Source organism: Macaca mulatta, chromosome 2, assembly GCF_049350105.2.
Source record: "Macaca mulatta isolate MMU2019108-1 chromosome 2, T2T-MMU8v2.0, whole genome shotgun sequence".
Taxonomy (NCBI): domain Eukaryota; kingdom Metazoa; phylum Chordata; class Mammalia; order Primates; family Cercopithecidae; genus Macaca; species Macaca mulatta.
Window position 1 is genome coordinate 98414548 of NC_133407.1, and position 27025 is coordinate 98441572.

At 46.3% G+C, this 27025-nt stretch overlaps 1 protein-coding gene across 19 annotated transcripts in view; it reads right to left on the reverse strand.

Annotated features, from left to right (window-relative positions):
* Positions 1-27025, reverse strand: part of DGKG (diacylglycerol kinase gamma) — a 211807-nt gene that overhangs the window by 84914 nt on the left and 99868 nt on the right. For 15 of the 19 annotated variants that reach the window (XR_013413764.1, XR_013413761.1, XR_013413759.1 and 12 more), the window contains 5 exons: positions 25951-26025; positions 23354-23439; positions 18622-18711; positions 17289-17449; positions 7781-7845 (listed from right to left, as the gene is read on the reverse strand). Coding sequence is in view for 13 of the 19 variants with exons in the window: in XM_028843920.2 (XP_028699753.2) it covers positions 7781-7845; positions 17289-17449; positions 18622-18711; positions 23354-23439; positions 25951-26025 (477 nt within the window). In the remaining 6 variants the exon portion in view is untranslated. The remainder of the gene's footprint in view (positions 1-7780; positions 7846-17288; positions 17450-18621; positions 18712-23353; positions 23440-25950; positions 26026-27025) is intronic. The other 4 variants (XM_077992026.1, XM_077992025.1, XM_077992022.1 and 1 more) reach the window with 1 other exon arrangement.

The window sequence follows — 27025 nt, forward strand, 5'->3', positions numbered from 1 at the left end:
TTGTTAAGAGTCAATGTGATTTCATCATATTATATAAAATACTGTGAACGTTAGGGCAGAGAGAACTGCACACAAATATTAATAACAGACTTCCCAAATCTTTGATCATCTACCACTTTAGATGATCCACGTGGTTGCTCCCTTATTTCTGCGAATAAACAAGGCTTAACTATAAACAATCATCATGAACAACAACAACAACAAAAAACCCTGGACTTCTGCAGTTGTGTAATGAGCATCTGATGAAAAAAACATGAACCCATATTTCATTCATTTTACTCTCTGCATCTCTCGCAAAGAGGGGTGGGGAGGGTGGGGGACAAAACATTTTTGTGGCTTAGTATCTAAACATTCAAGTAATTAAGTCAGTTGCTCTGTCAGAATTGACTTGAAAGTCAAAGGTTCTTGAGCACAAAACATAAGGTTTGCATTTCTTTATAAATACCTACAGGAATAAGAAAAAACATAGAAAATGCCACAATTAAATTCATTTGGGGCTTTTCTGAATCCCAGATATTTAAGAAAAATAGTTTGCTATATTGAGGGAAGCAGGTGCAGACAGTCTGGACCTCTGGCTACCTACAGCAGGTCTCTTTTGAGGTGCCAAATATTAGATGAAGAGAGGCAAAGCCCAATTCAGGGCACAGAATGAAGACTTTGATGGCAAGGATTTTTAACTTTGCTATATTTGCTGCTGTTGAACCTTTATGCCTTGAGAAAGTCACACATCTGGGTTGTAATAGTGGGCTACCTCACAGGGCGCCAGGAAAGAACAACTTAGAAGGGTTTCATTTTTAGATATAAGAAGAAAATCTTATGTAAATCGTGATATATTTTATGCTTGTGACGGCAGAGCATACCGCAGGTATTCAAGACAGGAAACCCTTCCTTTCATTTTCAGAACTGTATGACTTGAGCTTTGTCAGTTTCTATTTGGTTTCCCACAGAACATCTCTGTCTTTATCTGAGGTCAGGGTTGGGGAGAGGTATGTGGTGGGTGAGGGGAAAGAAGTATCCGTGAGGGAGGGGTAGTCATATCCCCAGCATCTGACCACAGGGCCACTTGCCTACCTGTCATGCAGTCCATGACCCCTGCTAGTAAGCCAGAAGCACCCAGAGAGCACATGGAATCTGTCTTGCCACTCTCCTTTACTCACTCCTGCCCTGTTCCTCCTGATACCATTCCACCTGGGGTCTGTGACCCCCTCCCTTGATCCTGCTAGCCCGGACTTGGCACTGGACTTCGAATCTCTAGAGTTCAGATCCCCAACCTCTGCCTCTCGGACCTCCATGGAGCCAGTGAAGGGGATTTCCTCTAGAGCTTCTGTCCTGCAGAATCCAAACCAACCAAACTGGTGCCATATTCCCAACCCCAAGAGAAAGATTTGGGCAGATTCAACGCATCACTGCTGGGGTCTCCTCCAACTTTTCAGGTTAAAGGCCATGTCAATAGAGCATTGATTCTATGATAACTGAATCCCATTTGCCACGCCATTTAAAAAAACCCATTTATTGTCAATACTTTATTGTCAATTTAAGGCAATGCTTGTTATTTAATGATATTCAACAACAAATGTTTATGGCGAACCTACTATGTACTATGAAAACTTAGGTATAATGTCACTAAATACTCATAGCAACATTGCAAGATTTTCAAAAGAGGCAGCAAAGGATTAAGAAGATTAACTTGCCCAAGGTCACATAGCTAATACGTGGCAAAGCCAAGTTTTGATGCCAACTTACTCTATACCCTGCTGCCTTCTTCTATAGTTACTAAGTGCTTAGTTATTTACAAGGTATATTTCCAACCTCTTAAAAACTCAAGCTACATTAGGGCTTCTGGGGAGCCCCTCATCAGTGACTCCATGGGACCTGCTCCAAGAAAGCTAATATTTCAGAACCTGTTAATTACTCAAGGGCTTTTGAGAAAGGTGGTCAGCTTCTAGTAGGAATGAAGCACTGCTTCGGTCCCTTTGAAGGGTCTAACAGGAAATAACTTGCTTCAGCCTCAACTGCTGAGAGACATAGTCAAGTGGATACACTCAACAGGTTTAGAATAACACATTCCTCAAGTACTCTGAGTTTCTAACCAACAATGAAAACATTCCATGCTTAGACTTCTCTTTCTAGACACTCACTGACAGTGACATTAGAATTAGGTGGTTTTTATGTATAGATTTCGTATGGCAAAACTCTTCATGGTGACTTAATCTGGAAACTCCATGGTGGCTGGGGTTTGGCTATCTGGAAGACTTTGATGGGATTCTTGTCTCCTCTGCTAGTACTGACTGCCGCCTGTCTGTGGGACTGAGAGTCCCTCTCCTTCTCTCTAAGTTGAAACCCTCTTTCCTCCATTCTTTTGACTTTATTGCAAACACTCTACTCCGTGACTATTGGCAAATGTGTCTTTTTATTAATTCCTCTCTCCTTGCTAGGCAGGGCCAGCTCATAGGTGTGAGACATGGACCCCGGAGCCCCACACTTAAGAGGGCTCAGTGCTTAGTTTAATGCTTGGCTGTCACTGGCTTGAAATTCATAATAATTTTTGAAGAAGGGGCCTCACCTTTTTACTTTTGCACTGGGCCACACAGATCATATAGCCAGTCCTGCTCCTTGCTGTGGACATGGAAACAGGGAGGATACTCACACCATACAATGTATGACTGGATGGTGTACCTGTTCTCCTCCCCTCTGGAACTGGGCAGGCATTTTCCCATAGAGACAATCCATAAAGGCAGATGATGCCAACCATAACTCCATCCTCCTTAGCCTCAGTTCCTTCATTTCTAAAATGGGGACCGTGGCACTTACCCTTGCATGTTATTATGAGCAATGAGTGGGATGATGTATAAAGTACTTATCAGAGTGTCTGGTATACATCAGTGCTTGCTCAATGAAATCCATGGGAGATAGCAGTTGCAGGAAACAGAGCTTGAACTCTGGAGTGAAGAGCTAGGTCAGAAATTAAATTAGCCCCATTGCCTAAAAAATACATGACTTTTGTTAGTTGACTTGGTGTCTTCCAGCGTCAGTTCCTTTATCTGTAAATGGGAATGCTAATGTTTATCTTGTAAGGTTGTTTTGTGATTTAAATAATTTAATGTATTTAAAAACCCTAGTTCACCACTTGGCATCTAGGAGGAGCTAAAAAATGAAACAGTTCTTAGTCAGGTTTCCCTTTAACAATATTGCTAGGAGGAGCTAAAAAAATTATAACAGTTCTTAGTTAGGTTCCCCTTTAACACTATTGCTACACTTAAAACAACCAATTTGGCCAGGAGTGGTGGCTCACACCTGTAATCCCAGCACTTTGGGAGGCTAAGGCAGGTAAATCACTTGAGGTCAGGAGTTCAAGATCAGGCTTAACAACATGGTGAAACCCCATCTTTACTAAAAATATGAAAAAAAATTAGCCAGGCATGGTGGTGCATGCCTTTAATCCCACCTACTCGGGAGGCTGTGATATGAAAATCACCTGAACCCAAGAGGCAAAGGCTGCATTGAGCCAAGATCACACCACTGCACTCCAGCCTGGGCGACAGAATGACTCTTTCTAAAAAAAAAAAAAACAAAAACAAACAAACAAAAAAACACGACCAAAAATACCCCTTAAAAAGAAAACAATTCATTTGCAAATGATGTTTGGGATATGACCATTAATAAGTTCTTATATATTATACAACTTCCTGTATACTGTATCACCTGTGAAATGTAACCACCTTGTATGTTAAAATAATTTTGTAAAACATATTTGAGCACTATTTTTCCTTTTCTTTTGCTAGACTATGAGTTCCTTGAAGGCAGGGGCCATGTCTTATGCGCCCTTTATTCCAGATCACTTTCAAACACTTCAGAATCTCAATTGAATCGAATTTCTCTTTTGTTCTTATGCCAACAGTGAGATGATAATCTCCCTAACATTCCTCAATTAGCAATTAATAATTAGCCTGTCGATAACTAGGAGATAGACAGGGCAAAAAATAACCCCATCTCTGCCCTGAAAGGTCTTTTCTTTTTTGTCCATCACACATGGCTCATATTCCTGCCTCCTCGGTTCTCGTTCTTGCTCCGTTAACGAAACTATTCCCTCAGGGAACATAACTTGGTTTTCTGGAATCTACTATCCTCCCTGGTAACAACCTATATAGAGAGGCCATGGAGGAAGAATTTCCTGAAACCCCAACATTTGAGTCATAATTTGATGCCTTTTAGGATTCAAAGAGGCCTCAGACCTGTGACTTTTAAACATTTGGGGAGTATAGGTTCCTTTAAGAATCTTCTGATAGTTATGGACATTCTCTGCAGAAAAATACATTCAATACCTTAGTACAATTTCAAGGTGTTCTCAAAACCCCTGAAGCCCTTGGGTCCCAGATTAAGAATTCTTGTTAGAATAGCCAAGAAAATGGAATCAGCAATGTGAATGATTCCGGTTTCCTGGTAAGTTCTAGCCCTGACTAGTCACTCTCCCTTGCTGAAAACAAAACAAAACAAAACAGAACAAAACACAGCAATGACAACTCCCAAGATTTAACCTCAAGGTTATCCCTGAGAGTCCAAACCTGGGCAGTAATGGCAAAGGGCTTTCAGCCAAGCAGTAACTACTCTTTGGAGAACCTAAGTTAAGCTGAGTAAAATAAGCCTTGTTTGATAATACCGTTTACATTTCCAAATCCTGGGTATCAAGCTTTCTTCCTATCCCTTGCGGCCCTTCCTAAGTTTAGCCGCTGGTGTAATGGGGTAACCATGGCAACAACCACCTGCCTATTTAAAACCATCTCCAATGCTAAATAAGGAAGCCTGAAGAAAATGGCTGCTTGCCTGCCTCTCAGTGGACAAATTGGGCACTCCTGGGTATTTTAGACATGGGCGAATAGGCAGGGTAGAAGCAGTATGTATGCAAAGCTCCTCATAGGAAGCATTTGGTGACCTGGTGAAATAGGTGCTACTTCAGCCCTTCTGTCTTCAGATGTTAGGAAAGCACACAGGTTTACGTGCAAATCCGTGTGCCTGTCACCACGTCACCCATGCTACCTTGACCTCAGTCAGGTGAAGAGTGAGGTGAGAACCTACCCTCAAAGAGTAGTCTTGTTTATGGGATCTCGGAAGGGAGAAGGAAAAACAGTTCTACAGATCACAGTGAATTTGTTCATACTTTGCATTAAAATGCACACTACAATCTTTTTTTTTTTTTTTTCTGACTGATGTGTCTTTCTAATTGTACTTAATCATGTGGGTGATGGATGATTGCTCTATTTATGTCATATGTTGGCCTGACTATTGATTTTTGGCATATGGAGAAATTTCTCCCTCCCTCTGCTTCCTTGCTTTCTGGGAATTACAGAGGTTTGGTTTCTTTCCCCTGCCGAGACCATACAACTGATCACACTGAACATCTTGCTCTTCCACAGTATACTGTACCCTCTCACTCCTTCGTATCTTTTCGTACATTTGCTTCCTTCTCCCTGAGTTGCCCTCCTCTTTTTCTGTGCCTTGGTTCAGTCATCTCTGTCACTGGAAAACCCTCCATGCCACGTTTCATGTCCTTGGTTTTTGCTCCCATAGGTCACTTCTAGTCACATCCCTTAACACAAACCATTCTGCACATCTGCTTGCCAGCCTGTTTCCAGCACCGGGCTGTGAGTCCCCTACATGGGTCTGTCCAAAACGCCTGTAGAACAGTGCCTGGTGTGCATTATGTTTTCAAAAGATCTGTTGAATGAATGGATGAATGAATGAACAGAGCCCCACGGCTTTCACAAGTGTATGGTACATGTGCATGAGTACGTATAAGGATACTTGTGTGAGGCCGGGTGCGGTGGCTCAAGTCTGTAATTCCAGCACTTTGGGAGCCTGAGGTGGGCAGATCACTTGAGGTCAGGAGTTCGAGACCAGCCTGGCCAAGATGGTGAAACCCTGTCTCTACTAAAAATACAAAAATCAGCCGGGTGTGGTAGCGGGCACCTGTAATCCCAGCTAGTTGGGAGGCTGAGACGGGAGAATCACTTGACTCAGGAGGTGGAGGTTGCAGTGAGCCGAGATTGCCCCACGGCACTCCAGGCTGAGCAACAGAGTGAGATGCCACTGAAAAAAAAAAAAAAAAGGTACTTGTGTGGAAAGAGGACTTTAAAAGTCTGAGGAATGAGTTGAAGAGGAGTACTTTTTAAAAAAGTGGTTTGTGTATATCTGGGAGTGCAAAAGGCTGTTAGAGGAGATCACCTGAACTGTACGTTTGTGACTACAGTGTCAGGGGCTGGAAGTACACGTGTTCCTAGCGTGCAGTGAGTGTGTAGAGTCTGTGCGTGTGAGAGCAAGAAGACGCTGTGATAGGATGCACTTCCTAAAAGGTTCATTCGGCTACTATCACATCTCATAGATCAGTCTTCCTGAAGCTGCAGTGTTCAATATCTGACCTCTGAAAAGATCTCCTTATTGGTTGACCTCTCAGGCTGTGGGGTCAGGACAAAGAGTGAAAATGGCAAGTGCTGAAAATGATGGGTACAGGCTTTAAATGAATGTCTTCAGTGAACACTCTAACCTCTCTTTTAAAGACAATTCTTGCTTGTAATCCCAGCACTTTGGGAGGCCGAGGCAGGTGGATCACTTGAGGTCAGGGGTTTGAGACCAGCTGGCCAACATAGTGAAACCCCATCTCTACTAAAAATACAAAAGTTAGCTGGGCATGATGGCGCACGCCTGTAGTCCCAGCTACTCAGGAGGCTGAGGCAGGAGAAAGGTTTGAACCTGGGAGGAGGAGGTTGCAGTGAGACAAGATTGTGCCACTGCACTCTGGCCTGGGTGACAGAGTGAGATTCTGTCTCATAGATAAAAAAATAAAATAAAATAAATAAATAAATAAATAAAGACAATTCTGTGGGCTAAACAAAAGTCAACATCTTCAGGTTCAAAGACAAAGTCCAAATCATTATCCGTCCTCCTCCTCACCTACCTAGGGCTGGGGTGGGAACAGTGTCAAAATAGTGGTCATCTTGAAATAGTACAGCAAAGAAAAAGAAAGAATGAAAATTAACCAATGAGAAGAAAGAGAGAAAGAAGGAAGGAGGGAGAAAGGGGTAGCTATATGTCAGTCACAACTCAGTTCTGGCAAATTTTCTCCTACAAGGAAGACGGGTTTGCTTTCGTTTGCAAATGACCTCGTTTCCTCTTTCCTTTCATTTCTGAACCTAACTTGGCAACTTCACAGAGTGCCCAGGCTGAGGCTGGGACTTAATGGGTTCCGGGTCTCCGGCCTTTGCAGGTACCTCTCTGCTGCTGCCCTCTGCTGTCGGGGGAGGCCAAGGAGACGCCCTTCTGGGCCTCCTGGTCCAAGCCCCGGAGCTGCCACCTCCTCCCATTTGAGACTGACAGAAGCTAGGGTCTCTTCCAGCCTCCCCACCCTTCCACAAAAGAATCATGAGGGGCTGGGGTTGGAAGCGCTGTACTAGGAAGCAGAAGAGACTCAGGAGGGGGTTCCAGTTAGCCAAGGGCAGATACCCTCCCACCTCCTCCCCTGCAAAAGCAGGCCCTTCATACCCACCTCCTGCTTCCCAGCCCCTCCCTTTGCACAGATCTTTTGGGAGAGGACAGGCAGTTAGCCTGTGCCAAGTTTCTGAAATTTTTTTTTTTTCTTGGAAATGGAAACCCTCCTTCCGGCAATGTGGCAGGAAGGCCAAGTCCCTGGAGGCCCTGGCTGGGAACATTTCCGGAGAGCAGGTGAAAGGCCTCTGTTCCGCCAGGGCCACACTGGGTGGGTGGCAGTGCAGCCGGGCCTGCAACTTACCTGCTGTTGAATTTTTCAGGGTGTTTCTCTCTCATCACGTGGAATCTGTGTGCAATGGAAGCGTCCTGAAAGTGAAAGAGACAAAGCAGATCCTTGGTGAGTGGTCATGACAGTGCAGTGTGGAGGGAAGGGACACACACATGCCCTCGCTGAGTCATGCCAACCCTGGGACTCTATTGCATGGTGGGGCTCCAGGTCACATCCGCGGCACCAATAGAGGCTCAACACTGCCTCCAAGGGGATGAGCTAGCATCATCAATACTCTTACAGCCTGTGCCAGTAGACTCTGGAGTCCTTGCTATTTCACTCTAGCCCAGGCCCGCCGAGAACAGATAGTTCAGGGGTGAGTGGAGGGGAAAGCCTTTGCTCTTTGGGGAGACTGAGAGTCTGTGAGCACAGGACCCTGTGTCTGGGGCTGAGCATGAGTCTCTGGAAATGACTTTCCATGATAATTCTTTTTAAAATAGTTTTTACTTTGGAATATTTTGACTCACAGTAAGTTCCAAAATTAGCATGGAGTTCCTAGGTCCCTTTCACTCAGCTTCCCTCAATAATAACATTTTATATAACTATAGAATATTGTCAACACTAGAAACCTGACATTGGTAGATGCTATTAGATATTAAGTCCTAACCATCCACACCAATAGAAATAATTAGTGGCATTGGATAACATGCTTAATAGATAATAAAAGAAAACTAAACTCTGGCTTCTGCTTCTTGATCACTTCACTCGAAGGACTCTCTCTAAGACCAGTAAGAGTCATTACTACACCGTGTGGACACTGCCCTCCTATGAGCACATCCCTTTGCCACACTAGCGGCCCCCTGCACTCCAGCACTCACAGTTAGGAGGCTGTCATGACACTGTGCTCCTGGGCTCTCCATCCTCTGACCACAACTTCCTAACCCTGGGTTCTACCTGTGGCCCCCACTCCACACTGTGGCCATCTCGTGAGTTCTCGCAGCTGTTATCAGCATCTGAATGGTGATAGCTTCAAAGTCTCAATCTCTAGAGCCAACCCTAAGCCTCAAACCTGAAACGGAACTCGTCTTTCCTCCTCAAACTCGATCTTCCACCCTTGACACTGGTCTCATTTCCCAGCAGAAGAATGTGTAACACCCCTTCACTGCTCACGCCCCATGCTGGCACTTCGGGTGCAGGTGCTGGGTTTCAGAAATAAACAGGCTAATTGGACTGGAGATGGGGGGTGACACAGAAATCAGGGAGCTGACTAGATTTGTTTTGCAACGAAAAATATAGAAATCCATTTACTGGAATACATGGCTACAAGACACCAGAAATTCCATGCAGTGAATTTTCATCAAATGCATATTAATTCTGTTTCTTATATGAAAATTTCTGCGTGTGTGGTTTTTTAAAAATTTTAAAATTTTTTAATTTTTAATTTTTTTTTTTTGAGATAGAGTTTCACTCTTGTCACCCAGGCTGGAGTGAGTGGCGTGATCTCGTCTCACTGCAACCTCTGCCTCCCAGGTTCAAGCAATTCTTCTGGCTCAGCCTCCCGAGTAGCTGGGATTGCAGGTGCCCACCACCACACCTAGCTAAGTTTTGTATTTTTAGTAGAGGCAGGGCTTCGCCATGTTGGCCAGGCTGGTCTCGAACCTCAGGTGATCTTCCCTGCCTCAGCCTCCCAAAGTACTGGGACTATAAATGTGAGCCACTGCACCCAGCCTCTGTGTGTGTTTTTAAGCATCAAGAGGAGGTATAGTTCTATGAAGAAGCTTTTCGAGCATGAACTCTGTGTGGTGAGGTGCACCAGGCACAGGAGTCCACCAGCCCACATCTGAAAGGTGGCAGGGCAAGAGGAGAAAGATGGGCTTATTTTGTGATTGGCAAACATTCTCTGCTAAAATGATGTTTTGAGAGTTTAAAATTTAAACTTTAGCTTTTTTTTTTTTTGAGATAGAGTCTCACTCTGTCACCCAAGCTGGAGTTCAGTGGCACAATCTTGGCTCACTGCAAACTTCGCCTCTCGGGTTCAAGAGATTCTTCCGCCTCAGCCTCCTGAGTAGCTGGGATTACAGGCGCCTGTCACCATGTCTGGCTAATTTTTTTTGTATTTTTAGTAGAGACAGTGTTTCACCGTGTTGGCCAGGCTGGTCGCAAACTCGTGGCTTCAGGTGATCCGCCCACCTTAGCCCCTCAAACTGCTGAGATTACAGGCGTGAGCCACCGTGCCTGGCTGATTTATTTTTTAGTTTAAGATATATTAAGAGTTTAAGGTCTTGGAGAGGCATCCCCATGGGTGCACAGGTGAGATGTGCGGACCCCAGGGAGGCCTCTGTCTCCAAGGCCTGTCCATCCTGCACTGCTTCCCTGGGCAACAGCATTTCATGCTCCCAGACTGTGCCCACCTCCCACTCTCTCAGCAAATTTCAGTGAACACCCTCAATAAGATTCATATGACATTTGTCAAATACTTCTCTAAAATTCATGAAAATATTCCATCTACTTCTATTCCTTTGAAGCACTAATTTTCTTCTGTCAGGAAAAAAATGGAGGGGAGGGAAGAAAAAAGCAATCACATGTTGCCTGGCACAATTTGTACTTCACTATCCCCAACCCCCAATACTGCTGACTGACTCCCAGCTCTTTTATTCTCTGGGATACATGTACAGACCCCCTCCTTCCGTAGAGTTCTGGCTGTCCTTAGTTTTTCCATAACTAGGTTTTGCAAAGCTGCTTTTCACAAAGACCAGCCTTTAAAACATTATTAGTGAAGCACGTGGTCCCTAATTTGACAATGTAATCCCTTGGCAAATACACAAAGTAGCAAGGGAGAGTAGAGCAGCGCCTTTTCTAAGTCTTAAAAAGGCTATGACGGTAAAGACTCTGAACACGTTTCTCTACCTGGGGATTAAAAAGAGAGTCGAGATTCACTTTCACTCTCCGGAGCTTCTATGTCAGGCAATGACCTGAGCCTATTTACAATCAGTAGTGACTTCATTTAAATTTGGGAAACCAGGGCTACGATGGTTCAAACCCTTTCTTGGTTACTAAGGTATAAACCCTTTCTTGATGATAATTAAGGCAAAGCAAGACTTCTGTTCTGAAGGCGGGAGATGGGAATTACAAATCCACGGAGGTGATGATAGCATTTCTCACAGCCTTGCTATCTGAGGTCTTTCTTTCAGGTGTGGAGTGAAGAGGAGACGGTGGAAGGTATGGACATAGGGCCTCTTTCCTGAACTACAACTCCAAGCACATGGGTGGACAAAGAAATCTGGGCCCCTTCCAAGTACATGCAGCAGTCATTTGGACTCTGAGATATTGGAATGTCTAGGCCAGTGCTATCCAATAGAAATATAGAGTAAGCTACATATGTAAATGTAACTTAACATTTTCTAGTAGCCACATAAAAAAGTTAAAAACAAAAGATGAAGTTAATTTAAAAAATTTTTTAAAATTTTTTATTTTTTTGAGATGGAGTCTCACTCCACTGCCCAGGCTGGAGTGCAGTGGCATGATCTCAGCTCACTGCACGCTCTGCCTCCTGGGTTCAAGTGATTCTCCTGCCTCAGCCTCCCGAGTAGCTGGGATTACTGGCGCCCGCCACCATGCCCGGCTAATTTTCGTACTTTTAGTACAGACGGGGTTTCACCACATTGGCAAGGCTGGTCTCAAACTCCTGACCTCAGGTGATCCACCCGCCTCAGCTTCCCAAAGTGCTGGGTTTACAGGTGTGAGTCACCATGCCCGGCCTGAAATTAATTTTAACAGTATATTTTCATTAACCCAATAAGCCCTGAATATTATCACATGGAATTAATAGAAACATTATTGAGACATTAAATTTTTTATATCACATTTTTGAAATGTATTGTGTATTTTATACTTACAGCTCACTTGACATCTTAATTAAGACAAGCCCCATTTCAAGCACGTCATACCACATGTGGCTGATGGCTGTTATATTGGATAACGCAGGTCTAAGTCACTTTGGCAATTTATGGAGATAAAAAGATGGAAAGGAGACCATAAGACAGATTATTTGAATTTGGGTTGGTCTGAAAATTATGGGAGATTGGGGAATGGAAAAGGGTGTAGACCCTTGTCCGTGTCCCTCTGGGGAGTCCCACTGTATTAGTATCTTCATGGCTCTCACAGGTGACAAATAAGAACTTGGTGCCAGCAGAATCCATGAATCTCCAGGAAAAATTATGTCTTGTTGAGAAATTCCCTATGTGTAGGATGCTTATCATGGTGAGAAGCTTGTCTAGTGATAGCTAGGAATGATCTGCAAAGTGGAAAATGGTGTGTGGGTCAGTGCGACCACTGTGGCCTCTCCTTGGCCCCTCTCCTAGGGCTCCCCTAGCATCAGAAATAGATTTCACTGAATCAAGGGATTAGCTGTTCACCCGTCCTGTTAAGGCTCATGAAAGCAGAGCTTGTGAGGAGTTCAGAGTTACACATACCTTGGGAATTATTCTGTAGTCTCAAACTTCCTGTCACTGATACCTGGCCATCCTGACATTTTCTGCTAATCCAAAAATAAAGAACAGGGAGGAGCAGGCCAGAGAAGTCAGAGGAAGTGGCATCCTGAATGACTGTGTTTAAAATCTCCTGCCAGTAGATATTGTCGGTTAGAAGGACTGATAAGGCGAACTATCTTAGCTTCTCACTGTTGAGAATCTGATGTGTGGATGGGGCTCTCGAAGCAATGAGAGCACAGTCACTCCTTGGAGAGGCCAGGAGACCCTGCCTTATTTATTGCCTTATCTATTAAGTGGGTTCTATTGGCGTCAACGGGTCCCAGTAAACTCATCAGAGAAAATTCTATCCACAGCACCCAGGGGCACTGTGTCAGGGGTCATTGTCATCATCTTTATAAATACAAAGCAACAGACATTTGATATCATAAGATATTCTAAGTCCTTCAAAAGAGGCAAAGACCTTGCAAGGCTCTCTTTGCCAATGGAGTCCACCTCTATTTGATCATCATAAGGAAGTAAAACTTCCTTGGTTTACACACCTACTTCTCTTACAAAGTTTGGGAAGTCAAATAGGGAGCAAGACCTTCTGCAAATGTCAGCCCCAGACTCTGTTAGGGTTGCGTGTTGGTTACTTGTTTTCTCAAGAATTTCTCTTTTCAACTTTTAAAGAGCGAGCATACAAACCCTGCAAACATTTTATTGAGAGAAAGCCAAGGGCACACCAATGAGATGAGAACAGCCCTGGTTTCTCATTCTTCTGCAATATAATATTAAACATGGATAAGCTAAAGGTGTATGAAAAAAATCAAGAGAAAGATATTGTGAAGTTGTTCATAATTGGAAAGATGAATAGATTGGGTTATTATAAGTCAGCCCAGGGTAGGTAAATTATCTTTTTTTTTTTTTTTTTTTTTGAGATGGAGTCTCGCTTTGTCGCCCAGGCTGGAGTGCAGTGGCCGGATCTCAGCTCACTGCAAGCTCCGCCTCCCGGGTTTACGCCATTCTCCTGCCTCAGCCTCCCGAGTAGCTGGGACTACAGGCGCCCACCACCTCGCCCGGCTAGTTTTTTTTTTTATTTTTAGTAGAGACGGCGTTTCACCATATTAGCCAGGATGGTCTCGATCTCCTGACCTCGTGATCCGCCCGTCTCGTAAATTATCTTGACCACTGAGAGTGATGGAGAATCTGTTTATATGCATTTCCTTGGGGACAATTAATTAGCCAGCCAGCAGGCCTTCCTTCCTTCTTACCTCCCTTCTTACCTCCCTTCTTACCTCCCTTCTTTCCTTCCTTCCTTCCTTCCTTCCTTCCTTCCTTCCTTCCTTCCTTCCTTCCTTCTTTCCTTCATTTTTTCCTACTTTTTTGCTAGAATAAATTAAAACCATGATTACTGAATAGTCTTGGCTCTTGGGTTTAGGGCTTGGCTATTTAGTTGAGGGAAGGCTGTCCATTCCTCTTCATGTGTTAATCCATTTGGTCAGCAGATACTAAGGATGACCATCTTATTACAGGGCACTGTGTTGAGACAGTGAGGTGTCGGGAACCATGTTTTTGTCAGCCAGAGCAGGGTGTGTTATAAAGGGAAGAGGTGGGGCTGAAGCTTCTGCAGGCAGCTGCGCTGTAACCTGCTGTCTAGAAGTTCCCAGGCAGCTCTGCCAGTCTTGCTCCTCAGCTCTGGCTTCCAGCCCATTGCTTAGAGGGGCTAGTTCTCCCCTCCTTCCCTGCTTCCCTTTCCATTTATTTCAGTTTCGGCTTCCGTGCCAGTGAAGAGCCACTTCCTTTGACCATTCTCTGCTCTAGTAGGTTGTCTTCGCTCCCTGAGAACTTGGTCAGGACCATCTGATTCAGAATGATCTCAGGGGCTTGTTAAAAATGCCAGTTGCCGGACCTCACCCAGACCTACTGAGTTGGAATACGAATCAGCATCTGTTGCGGGGGTGGAATTTACATTTCTGATAAGAGGTGGTGGTGAGCCACCACAACTAAATTTTGAGATTCCCCTCTCTCAAACCATGTTACATTTGGCAACATGAAGATGGAGGGGGCTTCAAAGAGGCACAAAGCTCAGTGGTCCACAGCTCAGTTGGCTTTAGAGCTCAACTATTATGATTCCAAGCTCTGCCACTCACCAGCCTGAACTTGTTTCTGTACCTCTCTAAGCTATGGTTCCTTCTTACAAAACACAAATGGATAATGCCTGCATCCACTGGCAGGGAAACTATGTCTGGTGTGCAGTAGGTACTCAATAAATGTTAGCAAGTTGTGTTCTGGTTACTACAGGAAAAAGACATGAGGTTTTTAAAACTGTAATGATGGGAAACCCACGCTCCAAAACCCCAGACCTGTCAGTCACATCTAATTTGCAGGAGCTGAAGGCTGCATATGTTCCTGCTGGGGGAAGTGGAGCCTCAGCAGCCGGTCCAAAAAGGAGAGGGGCCTTTGAGCAGCAAGAGGAGGGAGGGCATCTGCATGGGTCACTGGAGGGGCACCTGGAAGAGGTCTAGGGAAAGCTTCCCCTCAGCTGAGGCCGGGGATCCAGTGGGATGAATCAGATTGGGGCACTTGCTCCCAGTCCACCACCTCCACCCTCTCAGAACCTCATCATGGGCTCAGCAATGCTTCCCTCTTCTGCTTTAGTAACAGAAAAAGAGCACTGGATTAGGAGTCAGAAAATGAAGGCAAATCCCTTAATCTGAGTCTCTGTTTTCTTAACTCATAAAATAGAGATAATAACCCCCTTCAGAATATATCTGTGAATATGGTAAATTTTAAATCCTTCTGTAAATATAAGGTATTATTATTTTTAATCCTTTCTTCTCCCATGGTTCTCTATTTAGCCTTCTTATTAAAAAAGTAAAACCTAGGTTGGGCACGGTGGCTCATGCTTGTAATCCCAGCACTTTGGGAGGCTGAGGCAGGTGGATCGTTTGAGGTCAGGAGTTTGAGACCAGCCTGGCCAATATGGTGAAAACCCGTCTCTACTAAAAATACAAAAATTAGCTGAGTGTGGTGGTGCATGCTTGTATCCCCAACTCCTGAGGCAGTAGAATTGCTTGAACCCTAGAGGCAGAGGTTGCAGTGAGCTGAGATCGTGCCATTGCACTCCAGCCTGGGTGACAGAGTGAGACTTTTGTCTCAAAAACAAAACAAAACAAAACAAAACAACCTTTCACTTAAACTTGCTATCCCCTCAAGCCACCTATCATTTCTCCTTCTTTTTCCTTTTTTTAAAAAAATTAAAATACCAAAATGTCAAAAGAAACACAGCTGAGCAAGGTTGAGGAGTGCAGGTATCACAGAGTCTGGGGCAGAGAATTGGTCTGTTTCATACGCATGTGAAACTAGGCAGCACAACTCCAAAGACAGGGGAAGAGAGCAGAGAGAACCTGGCTCCAGAGCAAGGCACTGCCATGCGAGTCAAGGGTCCTGAAGCCTCATCTGTAGAGTGAGATGAGCGGGATAATGATACCTGCAGGACTACTGTGAGGACTGGACTATGTACAGCCTAGCACTGCAGAGAGCACACAGGTACTCAATAAATGCTAGTGTCTGTTCTTACTTATAAGTGGGAGCTGAACGATGAGAACACACGGACACAAGGGGGAAAACAACACACACTGGGGCCTGTGGGGATGTGGCGGGAGGGCGAGCATCAGGGAGAACAGCTAGTAGATGCTGGGCTTAGTACCTAGGTGATGGGATGATCTGTGCAACAAACCACCATGGCACACGTTTACCCACATAACAGACCTGCACATCCTGCACATGTATCCCTGAACTTAAAATAAAAGTTTAGGGAAAAAATTTGATAAATATTTGTTGAAAAAAGGAATAAATAGTTCAATAATTCTGTCTTTTTTTTTTTTTTTTTTTTTTGAGACAGAGTCTCGCTCTGTCACCCAGGCTGGAGTTCAATGGTATGATCTCAGCTCACTGCAACCTCCATCTTCCAGGTTCAAGCAGTTCTGCCTCAGCCTCCCGAGTAGCTGGGATTACAGGCACCCACCACCACACTTAGCTAATTTTTGTATGTTTAGTAGAGATAGGGTTTCACCATGTTGGCCAGGCTGGTCTTGAACTCCTGGCCTCAGGTGATCTGCCCGCCTCAGCCTCCCAAAGTGTTGGGATTGCAGGTGTGAGCCACCGCACCTGGCCAATTCTGTCATTCTTGGAGAAAGTAAATTTCTTTGTTGCACCCCCACCCCTTCCCAACCCCCAGCTTCATTTATAGAAATGATTGATCTCTCCCCTCCCGTTCCCATCCTGTTCACAGCAGCCTGGGAAGCAGTGCCCACCCCAATCCTCTTTGGACCAGAAGCTGAGCTACACTAGATGTGCTGGGGCTAGTGGATGAAAAAGGAACAGAGTGCTGTCTTTGCATTGTGGGAGTGTATGTGTGTGCATGGGGGTAGGGGGTACCATGTAAGTACATTAAACCAATTCCTTCAATCTAATGCAGAGTGTGCATGAATGGGGTGAGCATAAGGGCTGTGGGAGCATCAAGGAGGCTCGTAACTTTCAGCCTAAGGGGTCAGTTGGGAGGAGACGCCCCTAGAGGTTTATGAAGCACATGGAGGGAGTGGAATGGGTTGAGAGAAGAGAGAATAGGAGAGAAGGATATCTGAGTGCTAAGCCAGCCAAGGCAGCTTGGGACCACAAGGTCCTCCTTTGAGGATCAGAATTCCCAGTTCCTGAAGCTCATGTGAGAGTTTCCTACCAACCTTTTCCCCTGGTTATTTCTTGGTGTTGCTTTTCTATGACTGCTACAAATTACAGGAGTAAATATGTCTTTTGAAAAATTTTCAGTCTTTTCCTGTGTTAGTTAAAATGACAGAGGAAAGAATTCCTCCCTAAACAAGAGACGGGGAATAAAGTGGGGTACAATCAGGGTGTCCACACTTAGGCCAAGTTTCAGAACGCTTGGACCCAAGTCAGGGCTGCGGGGCAGGTAAGACAGGTAGACACTAGGGACCCAGAGGGGATAACAGAAGGCTGGAACCCTTCCTGGGCATTTCTTTTCCATGCAGAAAGGTGATCCTTGACCAACTCACCACACCAATGGAGAAATAGTTGTTCATGATGCTGTATGGGACCTGGTCCCCGTTTTCCACTTCCTCTCTGGGGATGACTTCCAGATGCCAGCGGTCCAGCATCACCAAGGGGCTCTGCTCAATGTCCTTCAGGATTTTTGTCAAGCTGCCCCCTTCATAACCTGTGGAGGACAGCACTGCATTTGCCACCACAGCAGAAAGGCAGTGTTCTTGCTAATGCACAGGTAGTTGTCAGGGGAGGTAAGCCCAGGGCATCTGTGACTAGGGGACTCCTCACTGTGTCTGTGGGCTGGAGACACTAATGTTCCCTGAACCACAGAGAAGGAGAGGACAATTGAAAATACTAAGATGCTGGGGGCAGGGCAGGGAGTGGGTGCTGGCTAAAGGTTGCAGGCTTGTGTAGCTGAAGCAAACCCTGGAGAAGCGGTGGGCTGGATGGCTGGGAGTCTCTGCATGGGAGAACAGCAGATGTCATGTAGGAGACTGTGTCATGTAGGAGATGGACAGTGTGGCAGGCAGAATTTTAAGATGGCCCCTAGGCCTGGGTCCTGCTTGCTCTGACACTGCCCACCAAGCATGGCCGATCATTGAACACTGACCGTTGCACTGCCTGGTCTTGACTCATTCTCTGAATTATCAGCCATCTGGAGTTCCCACCCTTTTCCTGGCTGGCAGCCTGATCTGTCTGCTCCATGTGTTGAGCTGAACTTCTCCACTTTCTGGCGCATGCCCAACTCCATGGGGGCTACTGCAGTTTGCAAAGTTCTCTGCCCCTTGCCTTATAAACTGGTCACCACTCTGTGTTTCCTCTTAGGGAAATTTCAAAATGAAGGCCCATGGCCACGGGGCTTAGGATAATCTGAATGCTTCTAGTGACACTAAGTAACTGGAGATGGAGCATTTTGGTCCTCAGTTTTAGTCCTTATTCAGAAGATCAGCCATTTGTGGGAGAGGGAATTTCACACAGAAAACATCTAAGTGAGCATCTTCTCGGATGGGACTCTGGGGATGGGACACATGAGACTTTGTCTTCACTCTGGAGTTGATTGCTTTCTACTGGGGAAAGCAGGCTCTAAGTTGATGGTTTCAGGATGATATTAAACATGGGGGTGAGGGAGCAAAAACTCCCAGAGCCCTGAAGAGGGGCTTTTCTTCTAGATTCAGCATGGGATGGAGGGCAGAGAAAGGGTCACGGGCTTGACATGACTACAGAGTTGAGTATTATGCTGCGGAATGTGATCCACAAAAGGGTAAGTTCAGCTTGGCTCTGTAGAGCATCTCTGTCAACAGGAACACCTGTTCCCAGGGTAGCACCACTAGCATGCAAACTCACCTCCTCCCCAGCGGAGACAGCGGGCAAGGTCATTTCCTGTTCCAAGAGGCAGGACAGCCACTGGTGGATGCTTTGCAAAGTTGGCCTTATCTGCAAGACACACAGAGGAACAGAGGACCATATGCCATGGGACCATAGAATGGTAAGTTGTCTTTTTATCCCCGATCTGATGCTTGAACCCCTCCATAGCATTCTTTGTTTGAATACCACCCCGATGGGAAACACACTACTTCCTAAAGCCATCTATCCCATCTGCAGCATGTTAACCACCACTAATTGAGTTAAATCTGTCCATTTGTGTTTTATATTCAGCTAAATCTGTATCCCTGCAACTTGCACATGTTTATTCAAATTTCATCCTAAATCTGTCCTTTGGGGTGGCAGCATACACCCCAAAACATTAAGTTGCATGTTTTTAATCCTTAATGATAATCAGCACTTACTCCATTTATTCCTCAGCCTAACCTTGCAAGGTATTATCCTCCTTCAAGTAGCTGAAGAAACTGAGACTGAGAGAGGGAAAGTAGTCTACAGCCATTCTACCCTGAACACGCTCAGTCTCATCAGATTGCAGGAGCTAGGCCTGGTCAATATTTCAATGGGAGAGAGGGAAAGTAATTCCAGAGCCAGGATCCAAGCCCAGATCTCTATGGCTCTGAGTCCATTCCCCTCCTCTCTTCAGGGGCTAGGCAGGTACACAGATTAGTAAAACAGGTGGGGCTGGGACACTAGGGAATAGTGGGACATTGGACAAGCTGAAGATGCTCACCTTCAACTTTTCACCATTCGAGTTTAAAAGTTAAAACTAACATTAGCTAAACAAACAAAACCTCCAGGTGTTATTTGGCCCCTACACCAGTTTCTCACTTCCACACCTCTCAGGATTGCAATGACACAGATTCCTAATCATTCCTCTTCTGATAGTTGTGAAGGACATCAGATAGAACCACCAGAGAAAGCATAACAGTACATGTTTTCATCTGGTCTCAGATCTACCGTGGCACATTGTCTAGGCTGGGAGAGCTCAAGGGGGCACAGGCATCCATCAGTTTTGGGGTTGGGTGGGTATTTCCATGAGACCTCAGCACTCATGGTGCCCCTGGATGTGAGCAATGTGATTGTGGGGTTGGGAGAGATGCAGGAATCAGCAGAGGAGGCTCAAGCTAGGGCTGCCCTGGCAAACTGGAGCTTGTAGGTCCTCCAGGTTGTCTGACCTATGTCAGAAATGGCTGAGTACAGGCGAGACCCAGGACTGAGATGGCCACTGGAAGGCTTGAGATAGAGAGCAGAGCAACGCAATGGCCTCTCTCATTGTCCTCAGAACATGTGATTGGAGCACCGCCTCCCTGCCTTTGCATGGCCTGCTCCCTTTGCCTAGAAGGCTCTTGTTTCCTGTGTCTGCCCCTTCTTCTGTGTCCCCACCTTGGCAGGTCAGCTGTCCTTATGGTGTTGAGGCTAGAAACCTGTATGCCACCCTGGGTTTTTCCTTTCCCCCCACACATCCATTCACATATCACATTCTATGTGCTGTCTCCTTAACGGATCTCCAGGAAATCTCTTCTTTCTATCCCCATGGTGATGCCTGAATGCAGGTATGATTCCTTCCCACTGGTATCGCTGCAACAGCCTCCTCTTGGCTCTCTCCGCCTCCAGTTCCACCCTCCTAGTGTGTCGCCCATGCTTTCACCAAGAAGGGCAGTCCACGAACCACAGTCTCTTGAATTGGCTCACTGCCTTCACTTCTGGGATGGGGCTGTGTGGCTCCCCATGGCCCCATAGCCTGCCACAGTAGGCCCAGGAACCAGGCTCTGCCTTTCTCCCTAGCCTCACCCTTCTGCACATCCTGCCTCCCACACAACATGTCAACCATTCTCAAGTGTTTTCACTTCCTTAAAGCACAAAGCTCTCTGTGGCTCAGCTCAGAAGCTGCCTTTGGGAGGCCCTCCCTAGTTGCCCCAGCCTGGACCTGGTGCCTCGTCAGAATATTTCCTTAGCACCAGAAATGATCTCATTGTACTCTCTTGTAATTATTTCCTTGTTTGTTCCCTGAATGTACTGTAACCTCCCCAAGGGAGGCTGGGTCTTGTTCTCACAGCATCTTCACACATATCGACTGAAGTCTGCTATATGCAGATGCAGTGTTAGGTGCTTCAGCTCTGAGAGTGGGCAAAAAAGCCGTGGCTCAGGTTCTCATGGTGCCTACTTACTGTCCAGTGGGACAGACAGATATTAAAGAGGAATCCATGGAGACAATGCATCATTTCACATTCACGTTGGAAAAGAGAGGAGCACTGTCCTATAAGAAGGTGGCTGAGGCTGGTGGGTGTGTCAGGGGAGGCTCCCCTGAGGAAGCCACATGTCAGCTGAGATCTGAAGTGGAAGCTGACTGAGTGAAGGCTGGGGCAGCACTGCAAACAGGGTGGCCAACTTGTGCGAAGGCCCTGAGGTACAAGGGAGACTGGAACGCCCAAGGGTCTGAGTCCAGATGGAGAGGGATGGAGGTAGAAATAAGGCTGGAAGGGTGTGCAGCAGCTGGGTCACCCAGGGCCCTGTAGATTACTTCAAGGGTTTTGTCTTTATTCTAAGAATAATGGAAGCCACTGGTGTGCTTTACGCACACCACGTACCCAGTGACATGCAGGAAAGATTGCTATGGGTATAGGGAGAGAACAGATCAGAGAGGGGACCATGGAGGGACACTGGAGAGCACTGAACAAGTGCTTAAATGAGATTGAACGGATGAGTATCTTACATAGTTATCCCTTTTACTTCTGCTTTTTTTCTCTTTGGGTCACTAACCTGTGAAAAAAACCTAATGTTTCTTCCTCCTTCTGTGATCTTCTTTCTGTTTTGAGCAGCTTTTATCACCTGTGTCCTCTGCGGATGAATTGCATAAAGCTCTCCGCCAAAGCCTACTTTCTCCTTCATGGTGGGGAGGGAGCTGTGTGAGTAGTCCAGTACCGCAGCCATCCACCCTCTGCGGATCAGCTTTTCCTTCCTTGGCTCCCAGAGGACTCCTCCCTCCTCCCACAAACAGCTCCAGAGCCCAAGGTGACAGGAGAGCGTGGGTGGCTGCTTGGCAGGGCTGTGTCCATGGCAACCAAAGTGCCCGGGGGAGTGGCGGGCGGCAGGTGTACAGTCCTGCAGCCTTCTCACCCAGCTAGGTGGTCTACTTACAACCCCTGGAGGCACAGCTTTCTCTGCCCTGGTCACGGTCTAGTCCTGGCTTATCCTTGACTCCCCTCTTCCTCTCATCTCCCATATCCAGTCTGTCAGCAAATCGTATTGCCTTTACCTTCTAAAGATATCCAGAAGCTGGCCCCTTCTCACCACCCCTCTGTTTCTACTGTGGTCCAAGCCCTGGACATCTCTCTCTTAGACTGCTGCAGTGGCCTACTAACCGATCTCCCCGCTTCTGCCCTCTTCTCTTAATCTGTCATGTTCTTCCTTTGCTAAAAACCATCCAATGTCATGGGACCCTCCCAGTATAAAAGCCTTATTCCATAGAATGCCCTCTATGTCCTAGTCACCTGGTCCCTCATCACCTCTGCTTCATCCTCTGTAGCTTTTCTTGAATCCACTCTGCTCTGGCCATGCTGACCTGCCTCCAGCAGCCAGGCCTGCTCCCACTTCAGGGCCTTCGTCTTTGCTGTTCCTTCTGCCTGGACTGCCCTTCCTCAGGTATCCATGTGGCTCACCCCTCCTCCAGATCTCCACACAAATGTTGTCTTCTCTGTGAGGTGTTAGATTGCCGCCTTGAGCTCCCTGTGCCTCTTCCCTGCTGTATTTTAAACACCTCCTGACATACTATGTCTCACTTATTTAGTTGTTCATTGCCTGTCTCTTTCCTCTACATGGTATGCTCCATAAAAGCGGAATTTTTGTCTCTTCATTCCCTGCTGTATCTCCAGTGCCTTGGGGAGAGCTTGAGCCATCGTGGGGCACAGGCGGCATTTGTGGAATGAAGAATGGAAAGCCCAGGGCTCATCGCTCAGGGCCCAGTCTCCGACTTTGATGACTGTCCTCCCCAGTGCTCCCCCCAGCCGCTTTCTTGTACCTATATTACACTTTGCAGTGTTTGTCTGGGTTCTCTAGGGTTAGATCTTGACTCTGCTTCCATCCCAAAATTTCAGTCAGTTTCCATCACTTACTGGGGCTGATGTGTCCGAGGACCCACAGATCCAGGTAGAGCTGGGTAGAACTCAGGCTACCAGCCTTCCAGCCTGGGCCTTGTTATCTAAGTGTACTGTAGAGGACACAGCTCAGTGTGGTCCTTCTTTGCTTGCACTGATCTGCACTTTGCAGATGCACTTTCTGGACTCAGGCTCCGGCTATTCATCTCAAGGTGATTTGTCCCAGGCTATGATCTATGCTTAGTTCTCTTGCCTTTACCCACCCCAAAGGATCTGCCCAGAATTCCACTCCTGTCCTCCCACCACCCAAATCTGACCTGTCCTGCCACTGCCCAAACACCAGCCATGACAGATCTGCTTTATAGGGAAGGCCTGAAACTAAACTGTTACCTCTGTATCGGAGGGAATCATTTCACTGTCTTATTTCTTTATTTTATTTTTTTCCACCCAAAGCAAATATTTAGTCAAGTCTTGGTCCAGGGGAAGATACAAGGATGAACAGACATGGCTCCACGTCCCTTCCTTTTTTATTGCCTTCTGCCGATTGTAAATATGCTTACTATAAATAAGCAGCAAAGGCCCTCTCAGCCCATGCTTACCAATGCAATCCAAAATCCAGCCAACTGTCCCATCTCCACCACAGGCCAAAACACGGAAGTCTGGAGTATCATGGAAAAAATTCAACCTGGGAAGAAGAAAGGCCAAAATGGACTTGTTACTAGGTTGTGGTTGACATTGATACACGTTGAGTCAGAGTCTCCCCTGTTCCCCAGGAGTAGGTTAAGACCTCAGTTCCTTTTGCGGTTGAAAGGGTCACTCAATGTTCTGAGACCAGAAGTTACTATGCAGTGCCTTGAACATGGAGCCAAGGCCAAGGGGCCCATCCTTGTACAAGGAGAATCTGAATCAACATTCAACACAATGGAAAATGGTTTTCTAGAAATTCTCTACTAGTTATGCCGAGGAGTCCAGAGTTTGTGCATTTTGGCATCAATACAAATAGCCTCCAGTGTTTTCACTCCTCTCGGGCTCTCCCGCCTACTCTGTCCTGACATCCGCCCTGGTAAGCGAGATGCACTGAATTTGCTGGATCTTCACTTCACTCTCCTGTGGGCCACAGTGAGTGGAGTGATGCCCTTCTCTTCTCAGGAGCCTTAACACTGGAGAGCAGGGTGTTCAGCCTGGGGTCCATGAACCTCCAAGTGTTCTGTGGATTGGATTCAGAGGGCCATGAACTTGGAGGAGAAAATATTACATTCTTATTTTCCCTAAGTTCAAACTGAAATTAGTAGTATTTCCTTCAATTCAGCATGTAGGCAACAAACCACAGCGGTCTGAACGATAGCCATGACTTTGTCAACGGTCAAAATCACAGGCATGTTAGTGTTTCATCACGGTTGTGGCAGATGTCTCATAGCACCATCATGCTTACCACTGCTCGGAATTTACGGTAGTTATTAGACCCACGTCTGGGTCTTCCTATTTAATGTGTTGGTGAAGCTCCTATATTCTCATATCACTAATTTGTTTTACTGTTTTGATAACTATTTTTTGATATGGTTTCCCTGGTTACCTTTTATTATTTCATTTTATGCATTAAGAAATATTCTAAGAGGGTGTCTGTATGCTTCACCAGACTGCCAAAGGGGTTCCTGGCACAAAAAAGTTAAGAACCTCTGCTTTAGAACGAATGTGACTGTGACCTGCGGACACCTTGGGGGTGGGACTTGGGAAGCCGAAGGTCAGTATTTCCAATCTGCCCAGCCTGGTGGTCTGAGAAGAGCCCCGGAGCTTTCACAGTCACTGATGCATGTGTAGGCAAATTAACATTCCTTCTCTTCTACTTCTCTTGCAGAACTCTGCTCTCCAACAGGAAGTGAATTCTGAACAGAGGCTCCCTCCAGCTAGGCAACCTGTCTGATTACAGAGTGACAGGCGCATGAGAGACCCTCAGGGCGCATCAGCCCTGGAAGCAGCCACTTGGCTCGACATCTCAGATGAAAACAATTTAGAATACATGAGGTTAAGCTGGAGGACGGTCTGCAAGTTTTGGCAGTGGGCTGGTAAAGGTGTCTGTGGGGGGCTGCTCTGTCACAAGGCTGTGCTGTTCAGCAGTGATGGCAATCATGGTGACTGTGAGGGCAACTGCAGTGGTATACAGAGGTGGGCTCTGTTCTGAAATTAGTTTTACAGGCAAATCATGGCAGGAGTACTGAATCTGTACTTATATTTTCTTTCTCTTTTTAACTGGGCCTTGTACTACCGCTGCCACAAATAATAGCTTTGGTGTCAGTCAACCAAAAACAGGGTCAAATTCTCTTTTCAGAGTCCTTACTCCAACCTCTCTGAGGGGTCTTGCTGAACCCGGAATAGAAATCCTGATTGGAGGTTGGGCAAAGTGGCTGTGTGCTGGGCAAGCCCAGCCCAGAGTATGCAGACAGCCCCGGGTCCAGGGCCGGCCAGCAGAGGGCTCTCCAGCGCTGGCCCAGACTGGGAGGAAGCCCAGGCTTCCCCTGCCTTCTAGCCCAGGTGCTGGAGGGGCTGCATAACAGGGACCTGCAGCTCACCATTAGCCGCAGACACAGGGACCACGCCTCTCACCCGGCCTCTTTTCAACCCCATGCTAACAAGCAGAGAATAACCAATGACTAAGTGGCAGGAGGAGCAAAACAACCTCAAAATCGAATGATTTAGAAAACAAAAGTGATTCCATTGAACAAGTAATTGTCTTGATCCTAAAATGCCCCCACAGTGGAACACCAAGGCAGAGCTCTGAGTCACTGTCTAGAATTCCAAACTGCTGACTGACAACGATAAGAAAACTTTCTCTTCTCTGATGATTCAGTATGAAGACACCAGCTAACAGAGCCTTGCAAATAAGTTAAAATAATTTACCAGCCTGTTCCTTCTGTCAATCAAATGAATGGTGTGTGCGGTTATCCCCTCTTATAAAATCAACAACTTTTTCTAGGACAAGCTACAGGAGGCCACTTCTCAAACAGAGTTAGTCTTCCTGGGCATCCCGAATATCTCCAGGAGTCAGAGTAGGACGTGAGAAAAAGCAGAGACAGGGAGTAAAATGGCAGGAAGGGACAAGTGGAGAGACGAAAGATAAAAAAGGTGACAAAAGAGGCATCTTCATTGGAGATTAAAAGGGAGGGGGAGAAATAAGAGGTAAAGATCATGATCTCCATACCCTGGAGTAGGCCCCCCATTGTCCAGGTTGAAAACTTGTTTGGGGTTGAGCAGATAGTGGAATTTCCGAAGAATTCTATGGAAAAAAAAAGAAAAGGAGGGAGAGAGAGAGACAGAGAAGGAATATGTCATCGTGAGAAGTCACATTAGGGCAAACACCTCTGGAGCCCACCGGTGGCAGGGATGAGGGTTCATCCTCATCCCTGGAGGGGAAGGCACTGCCTGCTGACCCTGGAGTCCAGGCTCCACCTGGCATCCCCGTATTATCAGCCCCGGTTCAAGGCTGCACTACCAACCTAGCTCCTAAGCCCAGAAGCATCACTCCTTACAAAGAGAACAGTGCAGAGAAACCCAGAGAACAGAACTTTCATTCTAAAGCTTTATCCTCCACAGAGACCTTTCCCCAAATGTTCTGTATGGTCTAGGCAGTGTGATTCTGCCCTCTGCAGACTATACAAAAGCATCACAGGACCCCCCTCCTCCCCAGGGGGAGGTCCCCTGCAGTCCTGGGATCAGGAGGAAATGCAGGAGGTGGCATTGGGCAGGGGCGGCTGAGAGGCCCTGACTGCACTCAGGCCTGCTTTCCTGGCTCCAGCTTGGAGTCAGGTCAGTTCAGGAGGGGTGTCCTGCCCCTTGGACGAGGATGGGGGTCCTCATAGTTCTTGCTTTAACTCTACTAATTATTATTTTTTAACCTGGATTCCAGATCATGGTGCCCTCTGTTAATGATCCTGGAATTGGGAGACAGAGCTGCTTTAACCATTCTCTCTGTCCTCCTGTGCTGTTTAGCAGTTTCTAGCCACCACTGAACTGGGCATTTTAGCAAATTGATGAGGTGGATGCCCTGGCTTCTCATGGGTGGTGGTAGCACAGGAGGCCCTAATCAATGTGACCCCCATCATCTCTTAAATCAAGAGATCTGAGAGGCTAGAAAGGCACAGGCATCTCAGAGCGTGGTCTAACCCTGGTGGTCTTAATAATGGCTTACGTGGCAGGCTGTGGGCTAATCGCCATGTCTATTCTCACCTGTGAGAGAAGGAATGATAATTATCTCCATTTTACAGAGGGATAAACCG